The sequence below is a fragment of the Manacus vitellinus genome, unplaced genomic scaffold, assembly GCF_001715985.3.
Source record: "Manacus vitellinus isolate BGI_N305 unplaced genomic scaffold, ASM171598v3 scaffold_83_pilon, whole genome shotgun sequence".
Classification (NCBI taxonomy): Eukaryota; Metazoa; Chordata; class Aves; order Passeriformes; family Pipridae; genus Manacus; species Manacus vitellinus.
Genome location: NW_021940836.1, coordinates 981,645 through 1,008,979, shown reverse-complemented (window position 1 = coordinate 1,008,979; position 27,335 = coordinate 981,645). Strand labels below are relative to the sequence as shown.

General features: G+C 46.1%; 2 protein-coding genes across 2 annotated transcripts in view; one reads left to right on the top strand and one right to left on the bottom strand.

Annotated features, from left to right (window-relative positions):
* The first annotated feature begins 397 nt into the window (after positions 1-397).
* On the top strand, positions 398-27,054 carry LOC103755231 (alpha-2-macroglobulin-like protein 1). The gene is made up of 36 exons (XM_018085596.2): positions 398-642; positions 2,484-2,670; positions 3,004-3,166; positions 3,943-3,995; positions 4,309-4,329; positions 5,570-5,723; positions 6,134-6,218; positions 6,759-6,879; positions 7,692-7,809; positions 8,687-8,796; positions 9,082-9,252; positions 10,565-10,789; positions 10,920-10,983; positions 11,510-11,655; positions 11,812-11,961; positions 12,799-12,996; positions 13,676-13,769; positions 14,401-14,554; positions 16,388-16,616; positions 16,950-17,073; positions 17,252-17,373; positions 17,801-17,852; positions 18,253-18,336; positions 18,708-18,884; positions 19,187-19,268; positions 19,888-20,044; positions 20,562-20,636; positions 20,843-21,014; positions 21,435-21,649; positions 21,942-22,157; positions 22,523-22,638; positions 23,309-23,399; positions 23,679-23,747; positions 24,985-25,087; positions 25,798-25,839; positions 26,900-27,054. Exons 1-35 carry the CDS (start codon positions 569-571, stop codon positions 25,836-25,838), a joined length of 4,413 nt encoding a protein of 1,470 aa, XP_017941085.2. The 5' UTR covers positions 398-568; the 3' UTR covers position 25,839; positions 26,900-27,054.
* A2ML1 (alpha-2-macroglobulin like 1) overlaps positions 23,311-27,335 on the bottom strand; it is a 28,623-nt gene continuing 24,598 nt past the window's right edge. The window contains exon 37 of the mRNA XM_029964887.1: positions 23,311-23,485. The gene's annotated coding sequence lies outside the window, so the exon portion shown is untranslated. The remainder of the gene's footprint in view (positions 23,486-27,335) is intronic.

Sequence of the window (27,335 nt, the reverse complement as noted above, 5' to 3'; positions counted from 1 at the left end):
GAGGAAGAATGGGGGCACTGGCAGAGCTGCATGGGAAGCCTTGGGCAGTCTGGCTGGAGGCTGCAGGTCAGGAGTGAAATTTCAGTAAGAAGCAAATAATACATAAAAGAGGTTCTACAGAAGAAGAACCATGAGGTAAAATCCACTGACATCACGAAGAATTCATTAGTCCCTGGATATTTCCAATGAAGTCCCAATACCAAATATAGTAACTAAGTATTCCTGCTGCCATCAGCTGTGCTGGATAAGGCAGAAAAGACATCTCCCAGAGAAATATCAACAAGCCTTACAAAGTCACTAAGCAAGTGCCTTTGGTTTGTAGGCAACAAAAATTGTCTCCACCCCTTTCACCCGCCCACATCCTGGCCCCAGCCATGCGTAGCATGATTTCCACCTTCTTGGTTTTGAAGCCAAGAGAGAAACGAGCACCCTGTCAGGGCAGGAGCTGCATACTCCTTCAGCTCTGGATGAGGGGGAGAAGGAAAAAGGAATACAGCAGAAGCAGGAGCGAAGGGGGTGCTGAGGAGAGGCTAAGCTTTCCGAGGAAGAATTTGACTTGCAATCAACTATGTGGAGCATCATCGCTTTCCTGTGGGGCAGCATCCTTCTCCTGCCTATGGCGGCTGGAATGCCTGCAATGCTGTAAGAACCTCAGCTGCTTTGAATACACAGTCTGGTCTGTGGGGGGTCCTGGGCGGGTGGCAGTATGACAGAAACAGGACAGAAGTCTTAAGGTGAGGAGTGTTTTTCCAGAGAGGTATAATTTCTCATGTTCCAAAGGTTTCATTTGGTTTTCGTGTGCCCTCTTCCCCACACTCCCCTTACCACTCGGCTCTCTGCCTTTGATGTAGACCATGTATTTCAGCAAAGACTCAGGCAGAGAAACTCTGCCAGCTTTCTGCATGTGTTCATGCCAATATCTCATGTCTCCTACTCTGTTTCAGAATATGTTTCCTTTTGGGCTAAGCTTTTCTCCCAAGAGTCATAGATCACCATTTAATACTTCAGGGATGCTCTTTGTAAAGCAGTGTGTTCGTTCAGGCTTGGCTGCCCATCTGCTCCCACCATGCCTTTTCTCAGACCTCTGTCAAGGACAATTCTCAGCACTGCTTCTCTTCATATACTCCGTCAGGAATGCAGCTCCTGTTCCAGCAGGTACTGCTCTGATATCCTGGCTTGAGAACTTGTTCTTGCTTTTGGAAGGCCTTTGCTTTTGCAACCATGGCTCAAGTGCAAACAGAAGCATGACTGTGCTTGAACAGTAGATATTACAGTGAAATTTAAGTCACTGGGTTGTAGCTGGGTTCCCTCCTGCTGTGTGTGGTGTGGCACGCACAAGTCTGGTTTTAAAAGACTTTTCCAGCAGGAGTATAGCATCTTCCTCTAGACATGTTCCATAGGCTGACACAGTTCCCACACAGATTATGTGCTTTAATTACTGCTACCTGTTTGCCATTGCTACCTTCAGCATGAATCTTTGCTTTATGGAAATACCACTTGTTTCAACAGACTCTCTGCTGTCTCACCTGTATACCAATATTTTTGTAGATTCATAAGAAAGGAATCCAGCCTGGATCTTGGAATCCTTGAATGAAAGCCTCTGAGATGCTGTCTTGTACTTCTATAGCTCATAAGGCAAGGGCAAGGGATGAATTGTCAAAGGGCTGTAAAAAAATGTTCCAGAGTAAGGTCATTAGGAGCAAGGGAAGTATGGGAGGTTCAAGCAGTGAGTCCTTAGTGTTCATCCCATCCTTTGGCCCAAGTGGCAGGGGGAGGCGCCATGAGTCAGTTTAAGTAGGAAAATCAAAATGTTGTTGGCACATGTTACCAGATCCCTGAATATTAGCAGCAGACAAGCCGCTCAAGGCAGCTTGGCAGCAGTCAAGTGTGAAAGCACTCAAGGCTTCTGGCCAGCAGGACTTTGACTCCCTCTTGCCAGGGTGCTGAGCTCCAGCTCAGAACTGCCAGCAGGTCATCTCCCTGCCTTCTGCTCTTCCGATCTTTCCAGGTCCTGCCCTCCTATTGCTGCAAAACATGGTGCTGGCTGAACCTGTCCAGAGTCAGTATGTGGGAGGAGTTAGTGATAAGAGTTTTGAAACCTGCTTGAATGTTGGCTTCTCCTTGGTTCTAGTTCCTGCAGTGAAATGAAAGATGAAAACAAACAGTATGAACAGCTTCTTGGTATTATCATGGTAGCCAAGCTCTGCTGCTGATCACTTTTGTGACATGGGGAGCTCCCTTCACCTTATTTTCACTTTCAGTTTGAGAAGCAGTGACTTCATCTTTTTATATGGGCGTGCAGCATATAGTGCAGACTCAATAATAATGTCTGCAGTACCTATGATGGTGTCTCATTGGCACTGTGACAGCAGAATGAAGAAACCAGAAGTACTTCCTAAGTACCTAAATCCTGTGGTCAAGACCTGTCCTCTCAAGAAAATCAGTTTTACCTGCCTTTTTGGTTTTTTTCTTTTTTTAAATAGAAACTATGCCGTGGCAATACCATCACAGCTCTACTACCCCTTCTCAGAGACAGTGTGTCTCCAGCTCAGCAGAAAGCAAGAAGTCCCGATCCACGTGTCAGTAACCCTGCAAAGCAGAGCTGGGAATGAGACTCTGATCACTCAGTCCATCTCTCAGCTCACCTTCTTTCACTGCACAAGGTTCCAGGTGAGTAATATATTTTCAATGGTTGTCAGTAGGGTGGAGATTGCATCAGTTCTGCTCTTGCTGGGCAGAAAGGCAAATTGTGTATTCCCATGAGGATATCTTAACTGGCCTGTGAACCTTCCGCTTCAGCTGTACGGGTCTGCCAGTGTCCATCCTGCTGTGTAGCTCCACTAATATTTTACTTTCCTAAAAACGATTTTGAAATGTTCTATGGGGTCTTTAAGGGAAGAAGAATTGGAGCTATACAAAAGTAGTATCATAATCATTATTCCAGAAACCTTGGGATCAATGAATGGGATCCACCCTGAATGATGGTTATAACTATACCTGCAGGTCCCTCCTCCTGTTGGAAATCCTGATGAAGTGGCTTTTATTGCTATCACAGTCCTGGAAGCCAACTCAGAGTTTCAGAAGAAGCAAAAAGTCCTAATCAGGCATGCAGACAAGAAGACTTTTATCCAGACAGACAAACCTGTGTACAAACCTGGACAGATTGGTATGGACAGAATGCCATGTCTTATGAGAGAAAGAAGAGTCCTCAGGACACAAAATATGGGTTACCTTCTAGTGCTTAGAACAGGGCCTGCTTCTTAAGGGAAATGGGTCAGAGGCTTCATTTCCCTTCTTGGCTTTGCGGGATTTCCGAATACTTCTCTCCTATGTCAGCATGGCATATGTTTTCTCCAGTACTAGCCACATGCAGACAGCATGCTAGTGTGAACAGGGCATGTGTGTGTTCACTGATGTGTGAGAAAAGGGTCAGATGCCACTGTGTTATATTATTCATGATTGCTCCAGTCAAAGCCACGATAGTCTGTCAGGCCCCTAAATCCCTCTCTTTCCCACAGACTTCCTCAGATGAGGATCACAGTACTACAGGCACCACCACTGCCCTAGCACAGCTCAGATCAACGCAGGGTACAGCTGTTTGCCCCATGCCTCTTCACCCTTTCCAGTAGGATGAACCTCACTGCAGGCAAGACTTAGAGGCCCACCACAGGTCCACTGTCCAGAAAAATGCTGTTTCTCACCAGCACAGCCATTCTTCCCAGAAAACCCCACACCCCATCTTCTAACAATTTTTTTTCTAGCAGCCTGCCAAGCTCCTAGCAGGACTTTGGACATAGGCCCAGGAGTGGATTACTCTAGCTGTTGCCCACATCCTTTCAGTGAAGCACATGAGCACATCTTTCTTAGCCATCCATTCTTGTTATTTATTATTAAGAAACTTGATTTCATTTCAGCCAGTCCTGTTTTTCTTTTGCTTTATAGTCAAGTTGCGGATTGTAACCTTGGATCAGAACTTTATTGCCAGCAGTGACATGGTAAGTCAAGAGGGAAGATACCTTACTAAGTCTGAAAATGCTGTGGGCAGCCTCCATGACCTCTGGATCAGTGCTTGGCCCAGCTAGGTGATCCAGCTGTGGACAGCTAGTCTCAGTGTTGCTTTTGGTGCTTACAAACAGCGTTGAGCACCACCTGCAATGCAGGAGCTGCTCATGATGTTGAGTTATGGGCAGTCCCTGGGAATTGCTTGGGGAAGACTGAGAGATGGTTGGGGGATAAAAAATACTAGGGATGTGGATGGTAATTCACCTGGAAGCATCCAACCAGTAATTGTTTTTTTCCTTCCCACAGCAGCGTCTGGTGGAACTGAAGGTAAAACACCTACTTTATTGAAATTGGTGAACTCTTCTCATCTTGGGGAAGGCACAGGTTTGGAGATGATGGTGGGGAAATATGATTGCATAAAGTCAGTTACCTCAGAATGAATGGGAACAGTCGTTGACTTCTTGCCCTTCCCTCCTTCAGTGACCACAGAAGTTTGTCAGTGCAACGTCATGACACCAATCACACAGGGCTCCCTGCATAAATGATGGGTACCATTGAAAACCATTCCAGCAAACCTTTCTAGAGTAGTCATAGGACTTTTAGTCCCTCTATCCTATGAAAACTTGTGAAAATCCTGAAGTTTCTTTAAGGAGATGTACAGAAAACAAAAGATTGACCAGTTAGTGTTGTGACTGCCTAGCTAGAAAAACTTCCTAAAGCCGCTTTCAGGCTGTTGTTCTTAAAATCAGTTAGTTTAGTGCAATCACCTGAGTTGAGGAAAGACATCTGAAAGTTTGTGATACCCATGCTGAGAGGTCACAGTTCCAATTAGCAATTGGCAGTAGCTGATATACATTTGCATGCCATACCCAGCAAGCAAGGAATAAATAAACGCATGCTCTCTGAGATACCCATGCAATACTTTATGCCACTTTATACAAACATAGCACTCTGATCCAGCTTCACCTTTTCAAACAGCAGTTCCCACTTGTTCCATATGAAGTACCCATCAACTCATCATTAAGTGTTTACTGGCTGGGCAGTGTGACTGCATCCAGAGTTCTGCATCTTGCCCTCCCAAGAAGCAGCAATGGGAGACACTGTCCTTCATGACTGGGCTTCAATGGTCCCCTGCATGAAGTCCTGGCCTCATTTACCCAGAATTCCCTGGGGATTTAAGACATCAGACTCTCCAGAAATCACTCCCGAGTAGGTCATGTCTAAGGCAGCATGTGTCTCCGCAGTGACCTGGGAGCTGTGTCAGCTCAGATCACCACAGAGGTCTCTAAGAAGGACCACCTCTATTTCTTAGTTAGACCCACAGGCAGTAAAGCACAGTTTTCCAGCAGTCAATGAGATGGCAGTGCCATTGACTTCTTCAGTGAGACAGGGAGAAAAGTCCTTTCCTCATCAAGTTTGGACTCACCTGAGCACTGTAGCTGTGTCATAGACCTGGGCTCTCAGGACAAGAGAATACGTGGTCAGACCATACTCTGGCAGATTGGACTTCCTGCAAAAGAGTCTTTTTGCACTGTCAATTAACTGGTCTCTACTACTACCTGTGCAGGACCCCAAAGGCAACCGAATTGCACAGTGGCAGAATGTTACACCTGTGGGAGGTATTGTGGATCTGTCCTTCCCTCTGGCTGCAGAAGCACCTGTTGGAGAGTACACCATCAAAATACCTGACCGCACACGTACCTTCAGGGTAGAGGAGTATGGTAAGAGTCTCAGAAAGCTAATGGCAGCAGAGAAATGTATATTGCCTCCAGCCCCACTCTCTCACACAGAATTGAATAGGTCATGCAGCTGTGAATAGCTGTGCCAGTTGTACTATCACCTGAGATGTGTAACTGCCTGCCAGTAACTGTAATCACTTTCATTCAGGTCCGCTGGCTTTCTGCTCCCCCATGTCCTGAGGATGGACAGAGGCAGTGTCCCACAGCTGTGCTCTGGGGAGGAGACTAAGGCTGTCTACTCCCATCACATTCTCCCAGCAGGGCTGCTGGTACATTCCTACCACGCCCTGTGCTGGTAGTCAGGGAATGAGAGATTTCTTTTCTGTGAACAACCACTTAGGAAGGATTGGAACAAATTCTCACTGAATTATATTTCTCTTGCTTCCACACAGTGCTGCCCAAGTTCAGCGTCTCCATCCAGATGCCTCAGGTGGTTACCATCCTGGAGGAAAACTTCCGTCTCCACATCTGTGGAATGTGAGCTGATTTATCATGGTAGAAGATGCATTCTTACTGGTTTGGGAACTGCACAGCCATCATTAAGTGAACTCAAAATGGTCTCTGACAACCCTATCCCCATCCCAAAGTTTGGCACCCTGGTATCCTTCACTAAGTAATTCTCCTGGACTCTCACCGTCCTCCATATTCTCTCTCCTTAGTTCTTTCTCTGTGAGTTTGAAAGTGTGGCAGTGGATTCCCTCAGTGTGTCATGTGCCCTATAAAACAGTAACTGCTGTATTTATGACAGTGTTGTAGGAATAATGACTCATGGCCAACACAAAGTCCCTTAGCCCTGCCTGGTGGGACTAGAGTTGACTTGGAGAGAACTCACCCACCACTGCCTTCTGTCTCAATCTGATGAAGTAATTTTTACTTCCTGGCCTCTGCTGAGCTCATGAACCGTGAAGATACTGCAGGTTTCTGGGCTGTATAGCTGCAAACCACAGGCTAAAGCTGGTGTTATTCACTCTTGAGCCAGTGTTTCTGTATATAAGTCCTCTATGCTCTGTTTGCCAGGTACACATATGGGAAACCAGTCCAGGGTAATGTGAAGGCTGTGGTGTGCCGTAAACATATCCACTATAATCGAAAGTCTTCCAAAGCCAAGCGCAGTATTTGTAAAGATTACACCGGCAAGGTGAGCACACGGGATACTCCTCTTGCAAAAGAGAAGAACAAGGGCAAAGAGAGGGAATACTAAAGGATGGAGTGCAGTAGACTGGCTATTGAAGCAGGTTGCCCTTTGCTTGGGGATGAATGACTGTTATGTCCTTAACTCCACAGTCTTGCAATCTTAGCCCTTCTCAGTGATTTCTCTGACTGCACTTAGATGCTTTCAAAGGAAGAAGCATCTGTAGGCAAGCTAACTTGCAGGCTTTCCTACAAAACAGGTATTGCAACAGGGCAATAAAAAATACAAACACTGTTCACATCACTTCCACGGGATGTATTTTAGCACCACTTTTTAATCTGGTGTAAACACCTATGTGCTGTTTCCCAGAAACAAGTGCTTAGGAGACTCAGAAATTACCACTTGTATCTAAGCAAGCAATTGCACTTCATCACAGACTTTACTCATTCATGTCTATGGTTGAATGAATGCACCTATATTTGTTTACATATTTTTAAGAAACCAATATCTTAAAGGACATATCTTAAAGATAAATCCTGCCCTAGCAGAAGAAATTGTGTTGTCAGGGAGAACTGACAACTCATGTTTGCTACTGGTGCATGAGTGAGCATGTAAAGCCGAGAGATGTATGAAACAGCATCTCCCATTAGTGACTATTCCACAGAAAAGGGATGTTTCATGCCAGTATGGGAATTGCTCCTTTAACTGAAGTGTCTTAGTCGTGCAGTTTTAGACTTCTAGGCTTTGGGTTTGATCTGCACTGCAGAAGGGATTAGTGCATTCATGATTGGTTAACAAATACAATTTCATATTTCCAGACAAATGAGGATGGCTGCTTTGCCACTGAAGTGAATATTAAAAATTACCATCGGAAGCATGGTGACAAGTATGATTTCAACCTGGAAGCTGTGGCTTTTCTGAAAGAAAGTGGAACAGGTAGCAAAAACTGATCCTACACTTCATGGAAAATCTTTTACTTTACTCTCATACAACATGCTTGTCTTTGGGTTTTTATCTGTAAGAACCTTACGGATCCTTGTGTCTTCCCATTAGACCACTGGAACTTTCTGCACTGGCTCCCTTGAGGTCAAATGTTTGGAGGGCTGTGTCTTCTCTGGGAGCACCATAACAACATCTGTGTTTTTGTGTATCATAACACCCAGGTCTGACTCACATAGGATATGTGAGTTCCCCCTGTTTCAGGATGGGCTTTACCAGTGTGCTTACTCCTCCACAAGCTGCTGTGGGCAATCCACCTCTGGCAGTCACCTTGGTTTAACAGAGATGGGCAAGAGCTGCTTTTTCTTGTCTTCTCATCACATTATAAATGTGTGTGGAGGTGGGCCAGGCCAGGTTCTCTTGTTCTTAAACCTTTATCTTGTCTTAAATCTTTAGGACAGTCCGTTGGAATGAGGAGTTAGAGCAACTAGGGCTAACCAAGGCCCTGATTGTGTCCTGTTGTTAGCTCCTCATTAGATTTACCTCCATGTTCCAGATAGGGAAATAAGGTTTCCTATAAAGTTCCCTCTCTCACAAAATTTTACAGAGCCTTCCTTGCAAGAAAATGTTTTGCAGCCCCCCGCCAAAAGCAGACTGCTAACTAACATGGTGAGGGCAAGGAAAAACATTGCCTTCTAGTGACTGCTGTGAGAAGGGAAAGAGAATGGAAGAGGACAGCTAGGAGTAGGACCATCTTTAACAAAGGGGGAAGGGCATGTGAGAACTGTCTGACAGAGACCTCCTGGTAGACTGCTGTCATTCTGGCAGGTCAGACACATGATACTCACCTTCATGTACCTCCTGTCTTTCCTAGGGGTGGAGTTCAACACCACTAAAAGCTGCAAGGTCACTTTTGATATCACAAGTCTCCAGTTCTGGGAGACAAGCTACTACTATCAGCAAGGAGTTCCCTACTATGGAAATGTAAGTGAAAAGGAAAGAAATACGGAAAGCCCAGCACCTGGGCCTAACCAGGTGGCAGACACAAAAGTATCTGAGCTGCCCAAAGCTGCTAGCAAAATCCTCTGTCCCAGTCTCTACTTTGACGTATCTCCCAAGAGGTTATGCAGAGGTGTGGCCACAGGATCTGTAGCTTTGACAGATGAGAGAACTGCTGCATAAGTGGGGGGAGAGGGGTTGGAGAAGTTAAAGTTTACATTGAGAGTCCCTTTGCAGAGAGGGGAACTGACTGTTTCTGCATCATTACAGCTGGAACTCAAAAGTGCCAATGGGATGCACCTGAAGAACAAGAAGGTGATTCTTACAGTGTCCTACGGTAGTGGGAAGCAGACCAAGACCTACTTCACAGATGACACTGGGATGGCCTCTTTCATCTTAGAAACAACAGCATGGGACAACAGCAGTAAAGTTATACTACAGGTTAGGCCCAATAATTACACTGGATTTGGTTAGCAGTAAGCAATACATCCCTCAGACCTATAGTCTGTGTCATTGTCTTGGCCAAGACAGGGAGATGGAAGCATGGAACAATGAAATAACAGATCTAGGGCAAGAGGAATTGTTCATATCAGAGCCACATTTCTGGCCCCTAGAGCTTCAGCAGTCCGTGAGCAGTCCCTGGCAGTGGACAAAGACTCCACGAAGTTGTGACTGAGTTCTACCTACACAGCACCTCTGTCTGAGGTGGAAAGGATGTAGTGGGACTGGGCAGGGACAGAGAGTAAAGCAAGAACTTCCACGTGGTATGGAACAGGAACATAGGAAAAAAGCTAGGGAAGAACAGTCTGAAAATACATGTGCAGAAGAAAGTGTCAGTGACGAGTTTGCATTATGTTTCCTCATAGCATAAAAGTTAGGAAAAACCTGGGATATAAGAGCTAGAAAACTTAAGGGAAAAAGAAGGAAGGCTAGTTAGGAAGCAGTTGCTGCAAACCAATCTGGAGCTAAGCAAGTAACCAGAACATAAGGAGCTAGATTAGGGATGTCATTGACAGGGAATTGACAGAGAAAAATTTGCTTCTGCTTTCCCATGAACAAGGAAGGCTCTCTTGTCTGGTTGTAGGACTAGGTTTCTAATACCTAGTACCTAATACCTAACTTTGAGGTCAAAGCACTTTAAGGCAAACCCTGTCTCTGTTATTATCAGAGGTATCTTAGATGATGGATCTTGACCTTTCTGTAAGTCCACAAGATGTTAATATTATAGTCTCAGTACAAATAGGTCATAGGTCAAAGTTGAGCAAGGCTATTGATCTTCAGTTGTCCCCTGCCACGTCTACCCTATAGATCAGGGGAAGTGCTGAAAGAAATGCAGTGTGTGAGTGGAACAGCACTGAACAGTGAAATACATTATCAGGGCAGATCCATGCTGATAATTTACCCACAAGTACCAGACAGAAGCAAAGGGTTCAGTGGTTTGATCCAGGCACTAATAAGCCACTCTACACAGTCTAGTGATCTGGCTTGCTCCCATGGTAGCAGCAGCATTGCAGAAGTTCAGACTTCAGCCAAAGCTCTAGTATTATAACAGCTCCCTGTCCCTGTTTAGGCACGAGTTATCACAGAGTGTGGTAGAGCAGGCAATGCCAAGCTTCACAGAAAGGCTTACTGAACTTGGCTTAGGTGGGGACACCTCACCCCTGGGAGAGTTCGAGGTTTACTCTCCAACCAGTCTTGGTTTTGGCATGGGGAGAGATGCAAGAAATCTTCAGACACTTTTTCTGTGCCACAGGCAAAGACCCAGCCGGAGGACTTAAGCAGTCGAAATGTGAGGGTGTCTTATGGCACTGCATCCCTCACACTGAGGGCCTTCTACTCTTCCAGCCGCAGCTCTGTGAGGATCCAGCCAGTGCAGGCAATGCTGCCCTGCGGGGATGTGCAGCAGGTCACTGTGCATTATCACATACTGGCCACAGAGCTGGGGGACGGGGCTGCCAAAGCACACTTCTACCACCTGGTGAGTGCGGGGCAGCACCAGCAATGAGGTCAGCTTTGAAATGGGTCTGTGTCAGCACAGGGCCCTTTGCTGGCCCAGGAACATAGAGCAGAGGCACTCTCAATCCCTTGTTCTGTTCATTACCCTTTAGGTTTTGGCCAGAGGATCCCTTGTGCATCATGGCCAAACAACAGTACTTCTTGATCCTCCATTAGGTAAGAGCATCTAAATACCAGGAACAGACTAAAGCCCCAGAAGGAAAGTTCTTCCATCCTAAATGAAGAAGGATAGAAAAGAATTTTGAGACCACCAGGAAACCACATAGCTGGCACAAAAAAATCTAGAGGAAATGTCAAATATGTGGTCTCTTCTGTCTTTTAATTTCCCTTTTTTTTTTTCTGATCAAATGATGAAATTCAAATGATGAAATTGTCAGAGTTTATCTGCCAAGCAGGAGATTATCAGAAGTAATTTATGGAATCTTTTTTCTGGACTCAAGTGGAAAGTTGTTCACTGTTGCCAAGATCCCTCATGATATAAGGCCTCTGCTATAAAAAGGCAAATATATATATGTGGCTATGACTGTCTAGCAGTGGCCTCCCCAGAAGCAAGGCAGAATAGTTTTTTTCAAAGAAACCATGCAGAAGTATTACAGAGTAAGAGGGTGTTGCTGTTGTAATCCTTGAATTGCAGACTGCCTTGCTTCTTCCTATACTTTCCAGTTTTTCCTTCTTCCTTCAGGTCAGCATAGTGGGTCTTTCAATGTCACTCTGCCCATTGATCTCATTTCACCCATGGCTACTCTCTTTGTTTACATTGCTTTCCCTGAGGGACAAGTGGCAGCCGACACCTTCCGTCTCAAAGTCTCCAGCTGCTTCAGGAACCATGTAAGTAGTGCACAAACCATAAAGGGGCAGGTAGGCTGGAGGGGAGCTAATTGACTGCAAATTGGCAATAGATGTCCAGCAGAATCCAGTAGCCAGAGTCTTTCCTTTTTTTTTGTCTGTCAATGTCTTTAGTCCCTCTTTCTTCTGCTGTTTCAGGTGAAGCTTGGCTTCTCAGACACAGTGGCTCTTCCAGGATCATCTGTCCGTCTCCATTTGCAGGCTGCACCAGGCTCTCTATGTAGCATCCGTGCTGTAGACCAAAGTGTCCTTCTCCTGAGGCCAGAGGCTGAGCTATCCAGGGATAGTGTGAGTCACTCTAGTGCTGAGCCTTGCTAATATTGGAGAGATATCTTTGGATTATCTGGTAGCAGGAACTGGTTAGTAAGGCACAGTGGATATACCGACAAGTATTTGAATGGGAACAGACCAGGGCTTAATGAGAAAAAATGAAGACCAACATCAAATACCAGTCAAAATTTCCAGTCTCTACAGAAGGATCTAATAGAATAACCCACTGTCATTGCCAAGTACAGCCCAAAGTCACATCCTTGTTACACTTTGAGTGCTTTGCCACAGTGGCACACAGAAGACGAGACATCCATCTCCTGAACCAATTCATGACAGTGCTCTGGAAAAAAAGAGTTATGTTGAAAAAAATGTGTGACAGGCTCTATGTCTTTGTTCCAGCTCTCATACACAGTCCTTCCGTTCACAAACTGAACGTTAAGTGATGTCTTAGCAGTGGAAGGGCCCCATTTCTCCTTTATGCCTAGGTCTAGGGACACTTGAATTGCCTCTTGACACTGTCTTGGTGGATCCAGGATGTGCCTTCAGTCAGACAAGAAGCTGTCTAATGAGTCAGATGGGGAAGGTGTCCTCACTGTATGCATTGAGTTCACAGATACAATTAATGACCTAGAAGTGGCCACAGCTATGCAACCATACCCCACAAAGGTTCATGTTCATCTCTGGTGCTATGCATCTAAAATTTGTGGAGGCTCTCCATGAAGATCAAAAACCCTTGAGGCTGGGTTTTTGCAGCAGGCAGGATTCGAGCTCTGCCTCTGAGGTGACAGAAAATCTCTGGATAGAAATTAAAATCTTCCCACCTCTTACTGTACTGTTTTCATTCTCTGTCTACAGGTGTATAATATGTTCAGCTATTCTCAGGAGCACCCCAGCACCCTCACAGACTTCTATAGTGACTACTGTACTATCCATGAGAGCCCAGGAACCATTGATTCTCCTCAGACCACCCTTCCACCAGGAACAATGTCACCATTCATGTACCGCAGACACTCCTATGCTGTGTCCCAACCAGATGTTTATGAACTTCTGAAGGTAAATGTAATTTCCAGAAACCCTGAGATATCAGAGCTGAGCCCTTTTGTATCCCTGGTCAGCACTAGGTAGCTTCACAGATTGTCTTTCCTGTAAATGCTGGCAACTTCAGGTTATTGAATTTGCCAAGCTTCTGAACTAGGAGATCTCTGACACTCTCTGCTCCCAGCTTGATAAATTCCCATTGGTCAAGTAAATTCCTAGAACCCAGCTCCCCATTAGTCCCAAGGTTGAGACCCCTAGACTTTCTGGGGGTTGAAAGGAGAGGGGAGTGTTAACCTGTGTCAGAGAAAACTGGAGGTTGAAAAAGCAAATCACCTGAAAGAAAAGGGGAAACTGGGGAAAGGAGGGAAAGAATAGTAGAAAGGAATAGCAGGTGAAGGATAAGAACAATCTGGGTTAGGGTGGGCAGCAAATTGTGGTGCCAAAATAATGACTTTGTGTGCAGGCATACACATGCGAGTGGTCACCCCCACAATCCTGTGACATGACGGACCAGGACTGGGTTTTGGGAGCAGGGAGGTTCTGAATTCTCTCCCTGTACAAATTCACAAGTCAGGTTGAGGTGCAACGACACAGGGTTGCTGATATGCTGGGAAGCAGGGGTAGAGACAGGCCCTCAGACCCACCATTCCCTCCACATAAATATATCTTCTTTTCTTCCCTTTCTTTCCTCCAGAATTCAGGTCTAACATTTTTAACCAACCTTAAAATCAAATCTCCTGTTGAGTGCCACACCCAGACCACTTTCAACTACGACTACGACTACATGTGTACATCTCGATTTTTCCTGTTTCTTTGGAAATCACGGGTAACATACAGGCTGCACATGGGCAGCTGAACATGCAGTGTTCTTAGGAACTGGGGATGCCTTCCAGAGATGAGTGGGAGGTTGCACAGGAGACGTGCAACAAAGGAAGAGGGGAAAAGTCACACACATGGGTGTGTGTCCACTGCACTGGAGGGGCAGAGAGGTGGCTGCAAAAGAAGAACCTGCTTGGAAGTTTCTGTTGTCAGACAGGAAGATGACATGGTTCAAGGGTGGAAATGGGGCAGCTGTCTCAGGAAGGAAAATCTGTTTGTAAGACTAGGAAAGGTCTTGCTGGAAATCAGGGAATCAGCCAAGATTGGCATTGGGCAGTATCTAGGCTTTTCTGCAGAATCTGAGAGCAAAACTGATCAGGTAGAATGCCTCCTGGGGGAGCACACACATATTGGAATCCACTTGGTCTCCTGGGTTGTCTTGTGGAACAAAATAGTGAAGTAGGATGAGGGCATTTTGAAGAGGACAAGTGGGATTGGGATGGGAGTAGGAGGAATGGACAACTGAGCTTTTCCCAGCTGAACTCTATCCTGATTTCACAGCTGCTCTGCCTTTTGAACAAATGCTTGTATTCCCAATAGCTTATGATGACCTGGCAGTCTTGAACAGTTTGGACCCAGAAACAGATGATGCTGTTGAACATGCTGAGTCAGAGCACACTGACCTGGATAGCGAGTCAGGGCCAGTACGTACCTGGTTTCCAGAGACGTTCATCTGGACTCTGGTTCCCATCAAGTGAGTAATTATGGTCTGAGACCCCACATGAATCCAGATTCTACCAGCCACAGTAGAGGGAATGGGCAGGAGCAGAGCCAGGGCATTATTGCCTTCTGTGCAGAAGAAAGAAAAGGGAGATGTGAAGAAGTGGATAAGGACAATGGGGTTTTGGTTCAGTTCCTGTCTCTGATGAGATTTTCCAAATGCTCCTAGGAATTTAACATCACACACTCTTATGGGATGGAAAAGGCCTCCAAAAGTCTGTAGCTCAACATCCTCCACAAGGCAGGTCCAGTTAGATCAAGTTGTAGTTAAGTACTCTGTATCTCCAAGGATGGAGATTGCACTAACTGTCTGCACATCTGTTTCAGTTTTGGACCATACTCATGGTATTTTTTTAACTTATCTTAGGTCAGAATTTCCCATGTTACAATTTGTGTCTGTTACCTTTTTATCCTATCAATATACACCTCAGAATAGACAGGTTCCAATGTCTCTACACCTTCCCAATAGGTAGCTTTAGAAAGCTGAAATATCTCCCCTTAGGCTTCCCCTCCAAAGTTTAAAAACCCCAGTTCCTTCAGCCATTCCTTGTACATCAAATATCCCAGCTCTCTGACCACCTTGGTAGTCCTCCACTGGATGCATTCAATTATGTCAGTGTCTTTCTTATACTGGAGGGCAAAAATGGGACACGGTAATCCAGATTTGGTCCCAAATGGAGGAATACAGGGGGAAAATATCTTTTCTTAACCCACAGTCCAGAAGTAATGGTCTCCATTGTTGTAAGGGCACATGAGATGTCTCATGCTCAGCTTGTTATCCACCAGGACCCTGCACCTTTTTTCTGTAAAGTTGTTTGCTAGCAAGTGATTGTGTAGCCTGTGCTGTTGTATGGTATTATTCTATCCCAGATACAGAATTTACCCATTTTTACATCTTCTCAAGGTTCCTCTTAATAACAGCCTTTCCCTCCAGATATCCCTCCTGATAATAGGAACCCCTCCCTAGCAAGGTATAATCTGCTAATACATAGTAAGATTAGTCTGCCAATCTTGCTAAGGATATCCTCTCTCCTATTACTCAGGTCATCAATAAAGCCATTAAGTGGTATTGCCTCAAATGTTGGTCCCTGAGGGATGCCATGGGTAAACAGACCCTGGCTGGACTTCATGTCACCAATAACCATCCTTTGTCCACAGTGGTCCAGTGAATTTTCTCCTTACCTTACCATCCACTTGTCCAGTCTGCACCTATGTGACTACAAGGATACTACAGGACTCTGTGTCAGAGGCCTTGCTAAAGTCAAGTTTAGCAGCATCCACTGTTCTTCTCTTATTCACACACCTCATCTTTCTTAATTCTCCCATGTGCTCATGTTCTCTGCCCGTAAAAATGGATCTCTGCCTCTCTGTCTCATTTGGCTGGATTATGATCTTTCAGGGCAGGAACCATCTTCTGTTTTGTGTATGCAGATCTGTGAGTGACACTCACAATGTTGACTGCTGAGCTGTGGTTAGGAGTTTGGGTGGTAGCGTGGTGGAAGTGTCATACAGTACTCGGTGGCACAGACTGGGTGTAAAACATGGACCCCTGGGAGCCCTGTGTGCCCACACAAAATAAGAATTTCAGGTGCAATGCTGCTCAGAAGCAAATCTTGAGTTGCATTTTCCTCTCAGTCCTTCCTTGCCCACCTATTTGCTATCCTTCCCATACCTCGGTCCTACTTCCAAGCAATCCCCACACCTTCACACCCATTTCCATTTCATAGTCTGAATTTCTGCATTTGTCTTACCAAGAGAAATCTTTCCAGGGGTGGGGACAGCCCCTTCCACTCTGTTTTCTCCTCAGTGACTCAGGGGCTGCTGAGCTAGCTGTAACAGTACCTGACAGTATCACAGACTGGAGAGCCATGACCTTCTGCACCTCAGAGAGCCATGGGTTGGGAATCTCAGAGACCACCAGCCTGCAGAGCTTCAAGCCCTTCTTCGTGGAACCCATTTTGCCATATTCTGTTTTCCGGGGAGAGTCATTTCCCCTGAAAGTCAAAGTCTTCAGCTACCTGAAGCAGTGCATGGCGGTGAGTGGCTCCCTCCAGGATGGTTTTTGGGCAGAGGGATGTGTGGTAACTACTTCGCTGATTGAGACCGAGATAAGGAGCTGCCTCCTCAGGCACCAAAGAAGATATTCAATAAAAGCTCCACACAGAGGCATCTCTGACCAGTTTATCCCTCCCCAAAAGATGAGCCCTACATGACTGCAATATCCATGGAACACTGTTGGTGTCCCACAAATATTGCAACATCATATTCATCCTTGGGTTCTGGGATTGACTGTCATTTGGAACAAGGAGCTGAAAGGAAAAACACAGCACCAGCTCTGTAACCTGAATTCCTTTCTGTTTCACCTCTAGCTTCAGCTTAGCCTAATGGACTCCAGGGATTTTGAATTTGTGCATGCAAATGTCAGGTTCACTATTTGTCTGTGTCCTGAATCAGCAAAAGCATTTTTCTGGGATGTGAAGGCCACAAAATTAGGTAAGGGGACAAGGGAGTGGCAGCAGTGGGAGGCAGTGGCAGAGCTACCTGGGGAAACTAGAGCTGGGCTGGAAGGGAGACTAGCCTACTATGGGAAGCATGAGTGAGCAGCCTTAGGCTGAGCTAACTAAAGCACAGGCATGAATGTGCCAGCTGGCCTCGGTGTTTTGTTTTTTAGGGAAGGTGAATTTCATTGTCACTGCTGAGGCGATGGAGCAGGACGATGTTTGCACTGAGAGTACAGCTGTTGTGCCAGAGTCTGGAGGGAAGGACACAGTGGTTAAACACCTGCTGGTGAAGGTCAGACTACGCTTCAGAGTTCTGGCGAGGTTGGAACTGGGTCAGGCTCAAAACAGCCTGGTGGGTGGCTCTGGGAAGGAAGAGTCAGCTGGGTAAGTAGGCATGTTTCTCAAGGAGGTTGGTCAAGGAGTGATTGTAAGGGTATGTTGGATTGGAGCATGAGCTCCTCCACTCAATGGAACAAAAATGTCAAAACTGCTTGCTAGCAGGGTGGTGGAGTCAAAGGTCATGTAGCAGCTTAGAAACCTGCTTCTCAGTAACACTTCACTGTTGGCATGCATATCCCTGTTGTTTGTGTGAGGCCCTTTGCCATGGCCCATGAGGATGGAAAAGAGGGCAGGAAAGGTGCAGGAAGGTGGGGTGATGTGCAGCTGCTTTCTCATTTTACTGCTCTCCCTTCTAAGCTGACCAACCTTTTCTCCACCAGGCAGAGGGGCAGTTGGAGGAAAAGACCCACACCTCACACCTATGCCCTGAAGGTAGGTGCAGAGACTCCAGGGACCACCTTACCACTGGGGCTCTACATGTGCACAGAACAAGGAGATCAGACAGAAGTAATGTGGTGTCTGAACAACTCTAGGACTACCAGGAGGTATATAGGGTACAGAAAGTCAGGATTTTGGAGCTTTTATGGGTAGGCATAGCCATTCAGCCCTACCCAGTAGTAAAAACTTCTGGCAGCACCAAGCCACAATCTAACCACATCACAGTCCCTTATCAGTGGGTGGCCTGATATCTGTGTCATCCTCTCTTCTGGATGCTGATTTCACCAACTGTTGAGGTGATCCCAGCCTTATTTACACCATCTCCCGGGGAATGCCTGTGACTCTGCCATCTCCCCTGAGCCCATTGTTGTCCTAATGTTTTTGACATTTGCAGAAACTTCAGCTTCAGAGACAATCACTTTCACGATGCCAGAGAACATTGTCCTTGGGTCAGAGAGAGCCCACATCTCTTTCTTAGGTGAGTTTTAGGGGTGTCTTGGAAAGTAATATTTTTCCCTGCATGACACTTCTCTTCTGGTGCCAGTGTGTCTGCTTTAGCAAACAGAGTAATAAGAGGAAATAAGTACAGCGAGGTGTGATACTGTCTTCTAGAGAAGTATCTCATCTCTCTTATGTAAGTGGCACTGGACGGACAGATAATTTCACCAAGTCAGGGGAAAGATAGACAAGTACCATATCACTGTTCCTACAGTCTATAGACATTAACATCATGTGAGAAGAGTTGAACTGAGACCAGTCTTAGCAGGTTATCTAGAGAATCAGTGAGACCAGAATTGTTTTACAGGCAAGAATACGTATAGCTCCCAAAGCTGTGGTTCTGTCTTACAGGTGACATTTTGGGGACAGCACTGGACAACATAGATGAGCTCCTCCAGATGTCCAGTGGCTGTGGTGAGCAGAACATGGTTCATTTTGCCCCAAATGTCTATATCACACAATACCTTGAAGAAACAGGACAACTGACTCCAGAAATCAAACAGAAGGCAATTGGCTATCTGGAAAGTGGTGAGTGGATTTCTGCTCATTAAGCTGGTGATGTCCACTACATTAGTTTTGCAGTAGAAATCTCAGCAGAGGCTTGGTGCTGAACAGGATTTGTGCACCTCACTTGCCTGACACCGTGGTAGTTGCAGCAGTGTAAATCAGGCTGCTGTGTCTCAGCAGAACAAGTGGTACACAGCTCCCCTCTCTCAGTTCCTCAGAGGTAATGCTCTCTATAATGATCAGCAGGATTGGTAGGGCAGGTTGTCCCCCTGAGAACATGACATACACAGAGCATCTTCACTACCCCCAGCCTCTTCCCGCAGGATATCAGCGGCAACTCCTGTACAAGCACACAGACGGCTCATACAGTGCCTTTGGGGAAGGAAGTGAGCCAGGAAACACTTGGTAAGCAGAAGTATCCAGACATAAGTGAGGAACAACAGCTTGACCTGGTCGGGCTCAAGCTGGTTTGGATTTTGGTCTGGGGAAACTGAGGAATTCTGAAGGTGTGTAGTTTTGAAGATAAGTTGCTCCTGAGACATTTTGGAAGGGAATTGTGCAAATGAATTAACTTGAAGTACTCCTGTTGGATTGTTTGTGCTTGAGCACCCCAAATGAGGCTGATTCTGAAAACTTGTCTGCAAATGCACCTTCTTTTCAGGTTTTTCAGAGTGCTTTGTGCTCAAACAAGATTTGAAATGGGTCTGAATGAGCTCACTAAATGTGAGCTCTTGGAGGCAACCATGCACCTGGAATTGACAGAGCTCTGAGGGAAGCACTGAACTGTGCTTCCCTCTGATGAACTGAAGTTTTTCTCTCTTGCTGCAAATGGATCTGAGCTTGAGCTTCAAGAGCATCTAACTCATGTGCATTGCTTGCAGTTCTCCATCTGCACAGAGACTCTGGCCTGCTGGTATTTCTACAGGGATGACATAGTAGAAGACACAGAGACTCCTGTCTCCTACTGGAGATGGGCATCAATGACTGGTTCAGTTCTGTTTTCTTCTTCGTTCCTTGGCTCTAGGCTTACTGCCCTTGTCCTGAAGACCTTTAGCCAAGCCCAGGCCTTCATCCACATAGATGAACAAAATATAAAGGATGCTGCCAGTGCCCTGATTAAAAGTCAGACTCCATCCGGCTGCTTCAAGAGTGTGGGGAAACTCTTCAACAATGGCCTGATGGTATGACATGTCCTGAAGGTTCATTAGATACCTCAGAGCTTCTTCACTTTCTGGCCCAGTTTGGTGACAAGAACAAACAAACTCTACTGCAGGAGGAAATCTCTGATGTGCCCAAGGTCACCCTTGGGTGACATTCGTGGTTGCTTAGTCATGGTGGTACTTTTTCAAGTTACAAATGATGGAGATTTGCCTTAGATGACATGTACATGGGAACTGAACCAGTGCCCTACTCTACCTCCTTCTCAAATGCTAACACATGCCACCTTGCAGAGGGGTTGTGGGAACATCGCATTTCCCTGGCACTGAAATCTGCTACTGCAGATTTTATGCAGGGGAGGGGAAAGGGGAATGCGTCCAACAGAGGGTAGATACCAGCCCTGCACTTCCTTAGCAGAAGAAATAAGACCAGCACTTTTGCCTGTGCTGGCTTTTGTTAGGGGAAGAGAAGGTATGGGAAAACTTTTCCCTCTCCCTTCTCACAGCAGCCCCCCTCTTCTCTGTTTTGTGGTGTCTGCAGGGTGCAGTGGAGGAAGGGCTGGGGCTGAGCTCTGTGATTGTCACAGCTCTCCTACACTCCGGGATGCCACGCTCCGTGAGTATGGGCAGCAGGGACGGGCGTGTGTGCAGCCCCTCGGCAGGCAGTGCATGGGTGCTCTGCCTTTGTGCACATGGGAGTATGTTACCAGTTTTCTACCCATGTATCCTGTCCCTGGTTCCACCCTCCTCTGCACACATCAAAGCTGCATTCCCTTCCCAAACACCCTGCCAGTAATGTGTGTGCTTTCAATTCTATCCTAGGACCCAGTTGTGTGGAAAGCTTTGAACTGTATAAAGGACTTGGTCAATGCTGATACTGGCAGTTCCAACCTCTACAGCCTGGCACTAGCTGCAAATGCCTTTGCAGTAGCAGGTGATAAGGCCCTCAGGCAGAAAATCCTCAAAAGATTGGATAAGGCTGCCATAATATCAGGTACCAAAGGCTGTGGGGCAGGAGGGAGGACACTGGCAGAATTGTGAGGAGACACCCGGGTTGAGCAATCAAGGGATTGGAGGGCAGGAGTGGGGGCCAATTCCAGAGCTTTGTGGGGAGTCCAAGGCTTGAACTGTCACAGGTTATATCCACATTGTGAGATAGATTGTCTCTATGGATGGTCTCACACTCCTGGCCTCCCAGTCATCCAAACCAGGGTAGTTTCATGGATGTTGTAGAGCCTGCAGGGCTAGGGGTTTTTTTTAACTGGGAAAAGCAGGGGGGGGCTAATAGGGAGATATGCACCAATATCTGGTCCAACATACATGGTCACTCAGTACCTAAATACAGGGGCTAAGTAGAACTCCAAGGTTATTAGGTACAGCTGCACACTCATAAGTGTTCCCACTCCACCTCTAGATGACCAAATATTCTGGAGTCAACAGTCCAAACAGGAAGAAGATTCCCTGTCTTGGTATCGAGCTCCATCTGTTGATGTGGAATTGACATCTAGTATCCTCAAGGCTCACCTTACAAAGTCAAGTTTGTCAGCAGATGAAAGTAGAAAGGCATCCCAGATTGTGTCTTGGCTCATCAAGCAGCAAAACCCATATGGAGGCTTTGCTTCAACCCAGGTAATCCCCTTGATTACCATCAACACCAGAGATGATGATGCTTTTTGAGAGCAACGGGTTCTAAGAGCACATAGTAAAAAAGAAAAAGAATAAATAAAAAAAAGGATGTATGGATTTAGAGCTCCCGGGATTTGGGAAAAGGTGAATATTTGTATTCCTTTGAGATAACCCTATGCTAAAAGCTCAACCATTATTGCGCTGTAGATGCAATATGAGTAAGAGAAAGGCTAAGGACTGGGCATGCATAGGAAGCAGGAATCCTAATGTTCCCAATGTTCATCTCTTTTCTCAGGACACGGTGGTTGCTCTGGAAGCCCTAGCCCTGTATGCAACCAAAATCTTCAGGAAGGATGGCCCTGATCTCCAGGTTTCTCTCACTTCTAAGGAGTTCAACCAAAACTTCCGAGTAGACAATAGCAATCGCCTCCTGCTGCAAACAGTGGAGCTGCCAGCCATCCCCCAAGATTATACCGTGCATGTGCAGGGCCGTGGGTGTCTCTTCTTGCAGGTAAATCCAGCAAGGAAGAAAAAGTCTGGGGAAAAGCCTTGAAAGCCAGCAGATGTCTTACCTTGCTACTTAGCCAACACTGAAAATAAACTGCTGCAGTAACTTGCAAGAATCTGGGCTTCAAGGCTGGTGGGAGTTGCTGTGATCCAACAGGAAGGGAAGAGCAACTCCCCAAATGAAATCTGAATTATCTCCACCCTCTCCTCCAAAAAGTCCACCAGGAGCAGTGCACTACTAGCAGAACCTCTGCTTCTGCTGCATAGTTTTCTCTTACACCAGTGCAAGACAGCAAACAACAGCCAAGGATACTCTTCAGCAAAAAACCCTGCTATTCTGTGCCATCTTTCTTCTTTCTGTTCTGGCAGGCCGTTCTGCAGTACCACATGCCTCCACCGAGGAGCGATGCCACCTTTGCCCTGTCCGTGCAGACAGAGTGCACCACACCCAACGCCACCCAGTTCCCTGTCACCGTTCGTGCTCGGTAGGAGACACTCAGTTGCCCCTTTCCTCCCCTGTGTTAAGAGGCTTCTGGCACCACACCAATCTCTTGATGGCAAGGTTCCCCTTCACTCATGAGGTCCAAGTGCTAAGATGTCCCCACTCATTCAGCTGAGCTCTCCTCAGCTGGGAGAAAAGTACAAGCCCCCAGAGGAATGGCTGGGGCTACAGTCCTGCCTTGTTACCATGCTAGTCACCACAAGTTTCCCAAGGTCTATGGGTCTCATTGTCTTCTAGAATTAGGTCTCAAAACACTAGTGATGTGAAGGTCCTGTGGGACTGACATATATTCCTAAGTCTTCCCTCCTCTGCTCCTGTCCGACTGTCACACCACTCTCCTCTGCTATACTCCTGTCTGTCTTGGGACGGAACTGCCAAGAGAACAGCTGTAGGATGTGATATTCCCTGCCATGCCTAGAGAAGGTAACACCAGAAGGCTTCCAAGGAACTTATTCTCCTTGGCTCAGCACAATTAAAAGAGAGATCAGGGGAAGCATAAAGATTTATTGCAGTACAGAAACAGGTATGCTTACAGGAGAGACACTGAAAAGAAAGGCAGATTCTTCCACCTGAGTAGGAAAGCTGGGCTGGAGTCTCTAGAGATCATGGCTCAGAAAGTAACATTAGTGCTGTCCCCTGGGTTCCTGCTGCAGCTACACAGGGAACCGTGTGTCCACCAACATGGTCCTGATCCAAGTGGAGCTGCTGTCTGGATACAGCCCCGTGGCAGGTTCACTGGAAGAGGTGAGACTGCGAATTTGTGTCCAGCTGGGATGGGAACAGTGATGGATGTCCATCATGCAGGATTGTATGCAGAACTGTGATCAGTCCTGTGGGCAGAGAAACATGGTTATTTTCTTCCTTAGAAATCCCTACACTCAAAGTCTCTTCCAGGCTGCACCCCTACTTCAAGGGCTTCCTTGGCCATATGAATATTTTGCCCACAGTCTCACAAGGACAAATATCCCTGAATTACTTGTGCTTTTTGTTAAATCCTTCTTCACGTTATTCCCCTGTTTTCAGCTAAAGAAAATGCCTTCAGTAAAGAAAGTTGAAAGTGAAGCTGACCAAGTCGTTCTCTACCTAGAGGAAGTGAGTAATTTTGGCTAACATCATCATTAAAAGGGCTGTGGACTAACAGACAGCTTTTAGCTTACTCTTGTATATTCATTTCATTAGTATTTTAAGTATCCAGTGCTGTTGTTCCTGCATACCAGCCACATTTGCTGATCTGAAGAAGTGTGTTGTGTCGGTCTGCAGCAGTTCAGCTGTAGAGCCACTTAACAGGACCACTTGAGTGAAATGAGGCTAACTGATGTTAAGCCTACATCTGTTGGCACCATTCAGAGGCTGTTGAAAGTCCATATATAGTGCCTGATCAGGATTTGGGAGAAGTAGTAGGATCCATCTAGTAAATTCAAGCAAGCCTGAATTCTTAGAAAGCTCTTAGCAACCTGGACCCAGTAGGGAATGTGCAAGATTGCTCATGGATTTTGCCAAGATCACTCAAAATTAAACCAGATGGTTGTGTGAACAGCAGTGCTCACTCCACAGCCTCATTAATCAACAGATTAACAACCACTCCAGCCTTTCTCTAGCTACATGTATACCTGAACAGCACCAGAAACAAGACCTGGTGTGTATTTAATACTTTAGAATTTCCAAGGAGTACTTCTACATTTCTGTGATTCTTTATTCCCAGTTTCTCCCAGTAAACTGAACTAAGCTGGCCTCAGAGGAAGCAGGATATTGCCATGTGGATGCATTAGGCTTACAGAGATGCTGCTTTCATTGCATCTACAGCACAGAGCAGAAAGGCAGTATAGAGAAATATTTCAGCTCAGGCTGCCAGGTAGCACAAGGTGCAACCCAATCAACAGCAGGTCGTGTAACTACTACCATCCAACAGATGTTCATCCACACTTGTATTTGCTTAATAATAAGGGTTGTGTGAAACTGGAAAATAAGAGCTGATGTTATGGGACTGTGTATAAGGAAGTAGACACTGAGGCAAGATGCATGAAGGAGCTCAAAAGCACACATGGGTGGGAAGACGGGATTCGCTGGGAACACTAGTAGGATATTCAGGTGCCTAATGCATCCTGACTCTGTAGGTTCGATGTTTCTCATGAGCTGAGTTAAATTTGATGACCAAAAAAAAGAGTTAGTCACAGAACAGGAGGTTAAAGGTATTTCTGAGATGGACTAGAAAGTAGAACAGACCCGTTACAGTGGTGAGGTCTCCATGGAGTCTGAGTGCAAGCAGGTGGAAGGGACTGTCTTAAAAGAATTTGGTTCTGGCTTTAATCCTTGTGTTTCTTGGTCTTAGCTGACTAGACAGCCTCAAACCTACACTTTCCTAGTGGAGCAGGACATGCAAGTGAAGGATCGTAAGCCAGCTAATATCAAGGTCTACGATTACTACATGCCAGGTGAGCTCAGATGCTGTACTACAGAAACCTCCCAAATGTACCACTGGAAAGAAGTTTTCTGAATTTGTCAAGTCTAAGATAATACCATCCCTGCCATGGCTATCTATCTAACTGCCCCTTAGAAGCTCTCTAGGGATGAACTTACCCTGTTGGTCTTCAAAATGGTAGATCCTTCTCTCTCTGGCCCCAGAACTTGCAAGCCTGAAGTCAGCTGTAGAATCACTCAGGGTCTAGCTCTCCCAACAAGTGTGGAGCAAGGAGACATGCTTTTGAACACTCATTTTGTGGGAGGCAGCAAGGGTAGAGGGACCATAGTGAGGGGATGACTCAGAAGAATAAGGGTCCCCTTAGAACAATGACACCAAACCCAACTTGTCCTCTATTCTGTGGGGTCCTTAGTGGGAGGAAAAGCTAGAAATGTGTCAGGGATTGCCATTCCTTCAGAAAGTGAGGAATTCATAACTGCAGTGGAGCTCTTTGGGACTTATAGCCTCAAAAGATCGCAAGCCCCATGACTTGGGTGAATCTGGACTAGCTGCACAAAGTCGTGGGCACATACCAGTGGTTTCTGCTGTGGTGTCACAGCAGAGGGGAGTCATAGCCTGTAAGCTGAGGGAACACCTCTCCTAGGAACAATGGCACAATGCTGGGTTGCTTTAGTAAGTTTTTGGCAAATGTATCTCACAAACCCTTTTTTCCTTGTCTTCCAGAAGAAACTGCAGTGACGAGCTACAGTGCCCCTTGCGAATGAGGTGAGGGCCCAACACCTCTTTTGTTATCACAGGCATGTTCCTGAAGAATATGGAAGGGAGGGAGACACAGGCAAAGGCCCTTGGTCAAGAAATTTGCCAGACTGCAGCTTAAGGGTAGGAAGTGATTGGCAATGCCAAGTAAGCGTGAGTTTCTGTATCCCAGTGGTTAAACTGAGGGAAAGAGAAAAATGAAGTAGAAGATTTGATGTGCCCACTCCTGACAGAGTTAGAGGTATGTTACAGAAAACAAGGGCTGCCTGTCACAAGTGCTATCACCAGTTCTCGCATTTTGCATCAAGTATACTTGAAGTCAACACAGTTCCTTTTGCTGGTACTTTCCCTGCAGTTTCCCATCCCTTCAGCCCTGTGCACACAACATGCCATGTTCACCTTTACTGCAGAGCGTCATTCCATTTCAGTGCAAAGCCTTTCATTGTCTCAGCCTGGCTTCTGATCCACACTAGGAAATGGACACCTGCCTGTCCTCCTTCCAGGCTGGGCAAAGGCAAAGCTTGAACTTGACTAGTGTCTTGCTCTAAACTTTGCACCTGTGTGCTTTCATGTCCAAGCCCACAAGATGGAGAAAGCTACCTGATTCATGAATCACCTGTAGGGAGGCACACAGCCCTGTCTTGGGATGCCTGTCACAAGTCTCACACTCTTACTGGAGATTTTGCCATAGGCTTTGTATGGATAGAGTGAGAGGGAAATCTTAGAATCATATAATATCCTGAGTTGGAAGGGACTCACAAGGATCATTGAGTCCAACTCCTGCTGCTCTACAGGGTAGCCCCAAGAATCACACCATGTGTCTGAGAGCATTGTCCAAATGCTTCTTGAACTCTGGCAGGCTTGGTGCTGTGACCACTTCCCCAGGGAGCTTGTTCCCTTTGGGTGAAGAGAGCCCTGTATTTGTTGGCCTGACAGTACTGTTTGGTCATGAGGTGCAAAAAAGGCCTCTGAGTTTCTAGGTTCCCAGTTAAAGTCAATTATTAAAGTCCCAGCTTTATTACCTCAGGAAAACAGTTTTGTATTTTTTTGTCCTTTGTTGTCTTCACAGGAACAGGGACAGACACATCCACTGCAGTGTCTGTCCATCAGTCCTGTCACCCCTGCCAACTGCCACCACATGGAGAATGAAGAAAATTCTGGCTGAACAGTTAGTTTCTGAAAGGCTTAGGCTGTGCTTGGCATCTTATTAAAAGTAGGAGACTACAACTGTCTAATTGAGTGATTATTCAGGTTTGCTGTTTTTCTCCCAAAGCAGGAAATTTACATTTAAGAGTACCTGGGAGAAATAACTTCTCCACCTCTGCTCTGTGTGTGTGTGTACATGTACATGTGCAAAACTCTGCCATTCCAGTTGCAGACTTGCACAGGAGAAGGTAGAGCATGCACCACTGCCTCAGAGCGCTGATGGCACAAGGAACTTGCAGGAAGGGCACAGGAGATACAGCAGATACATCATGTTCAGTTGTATCTTGTACTCCAAAGCT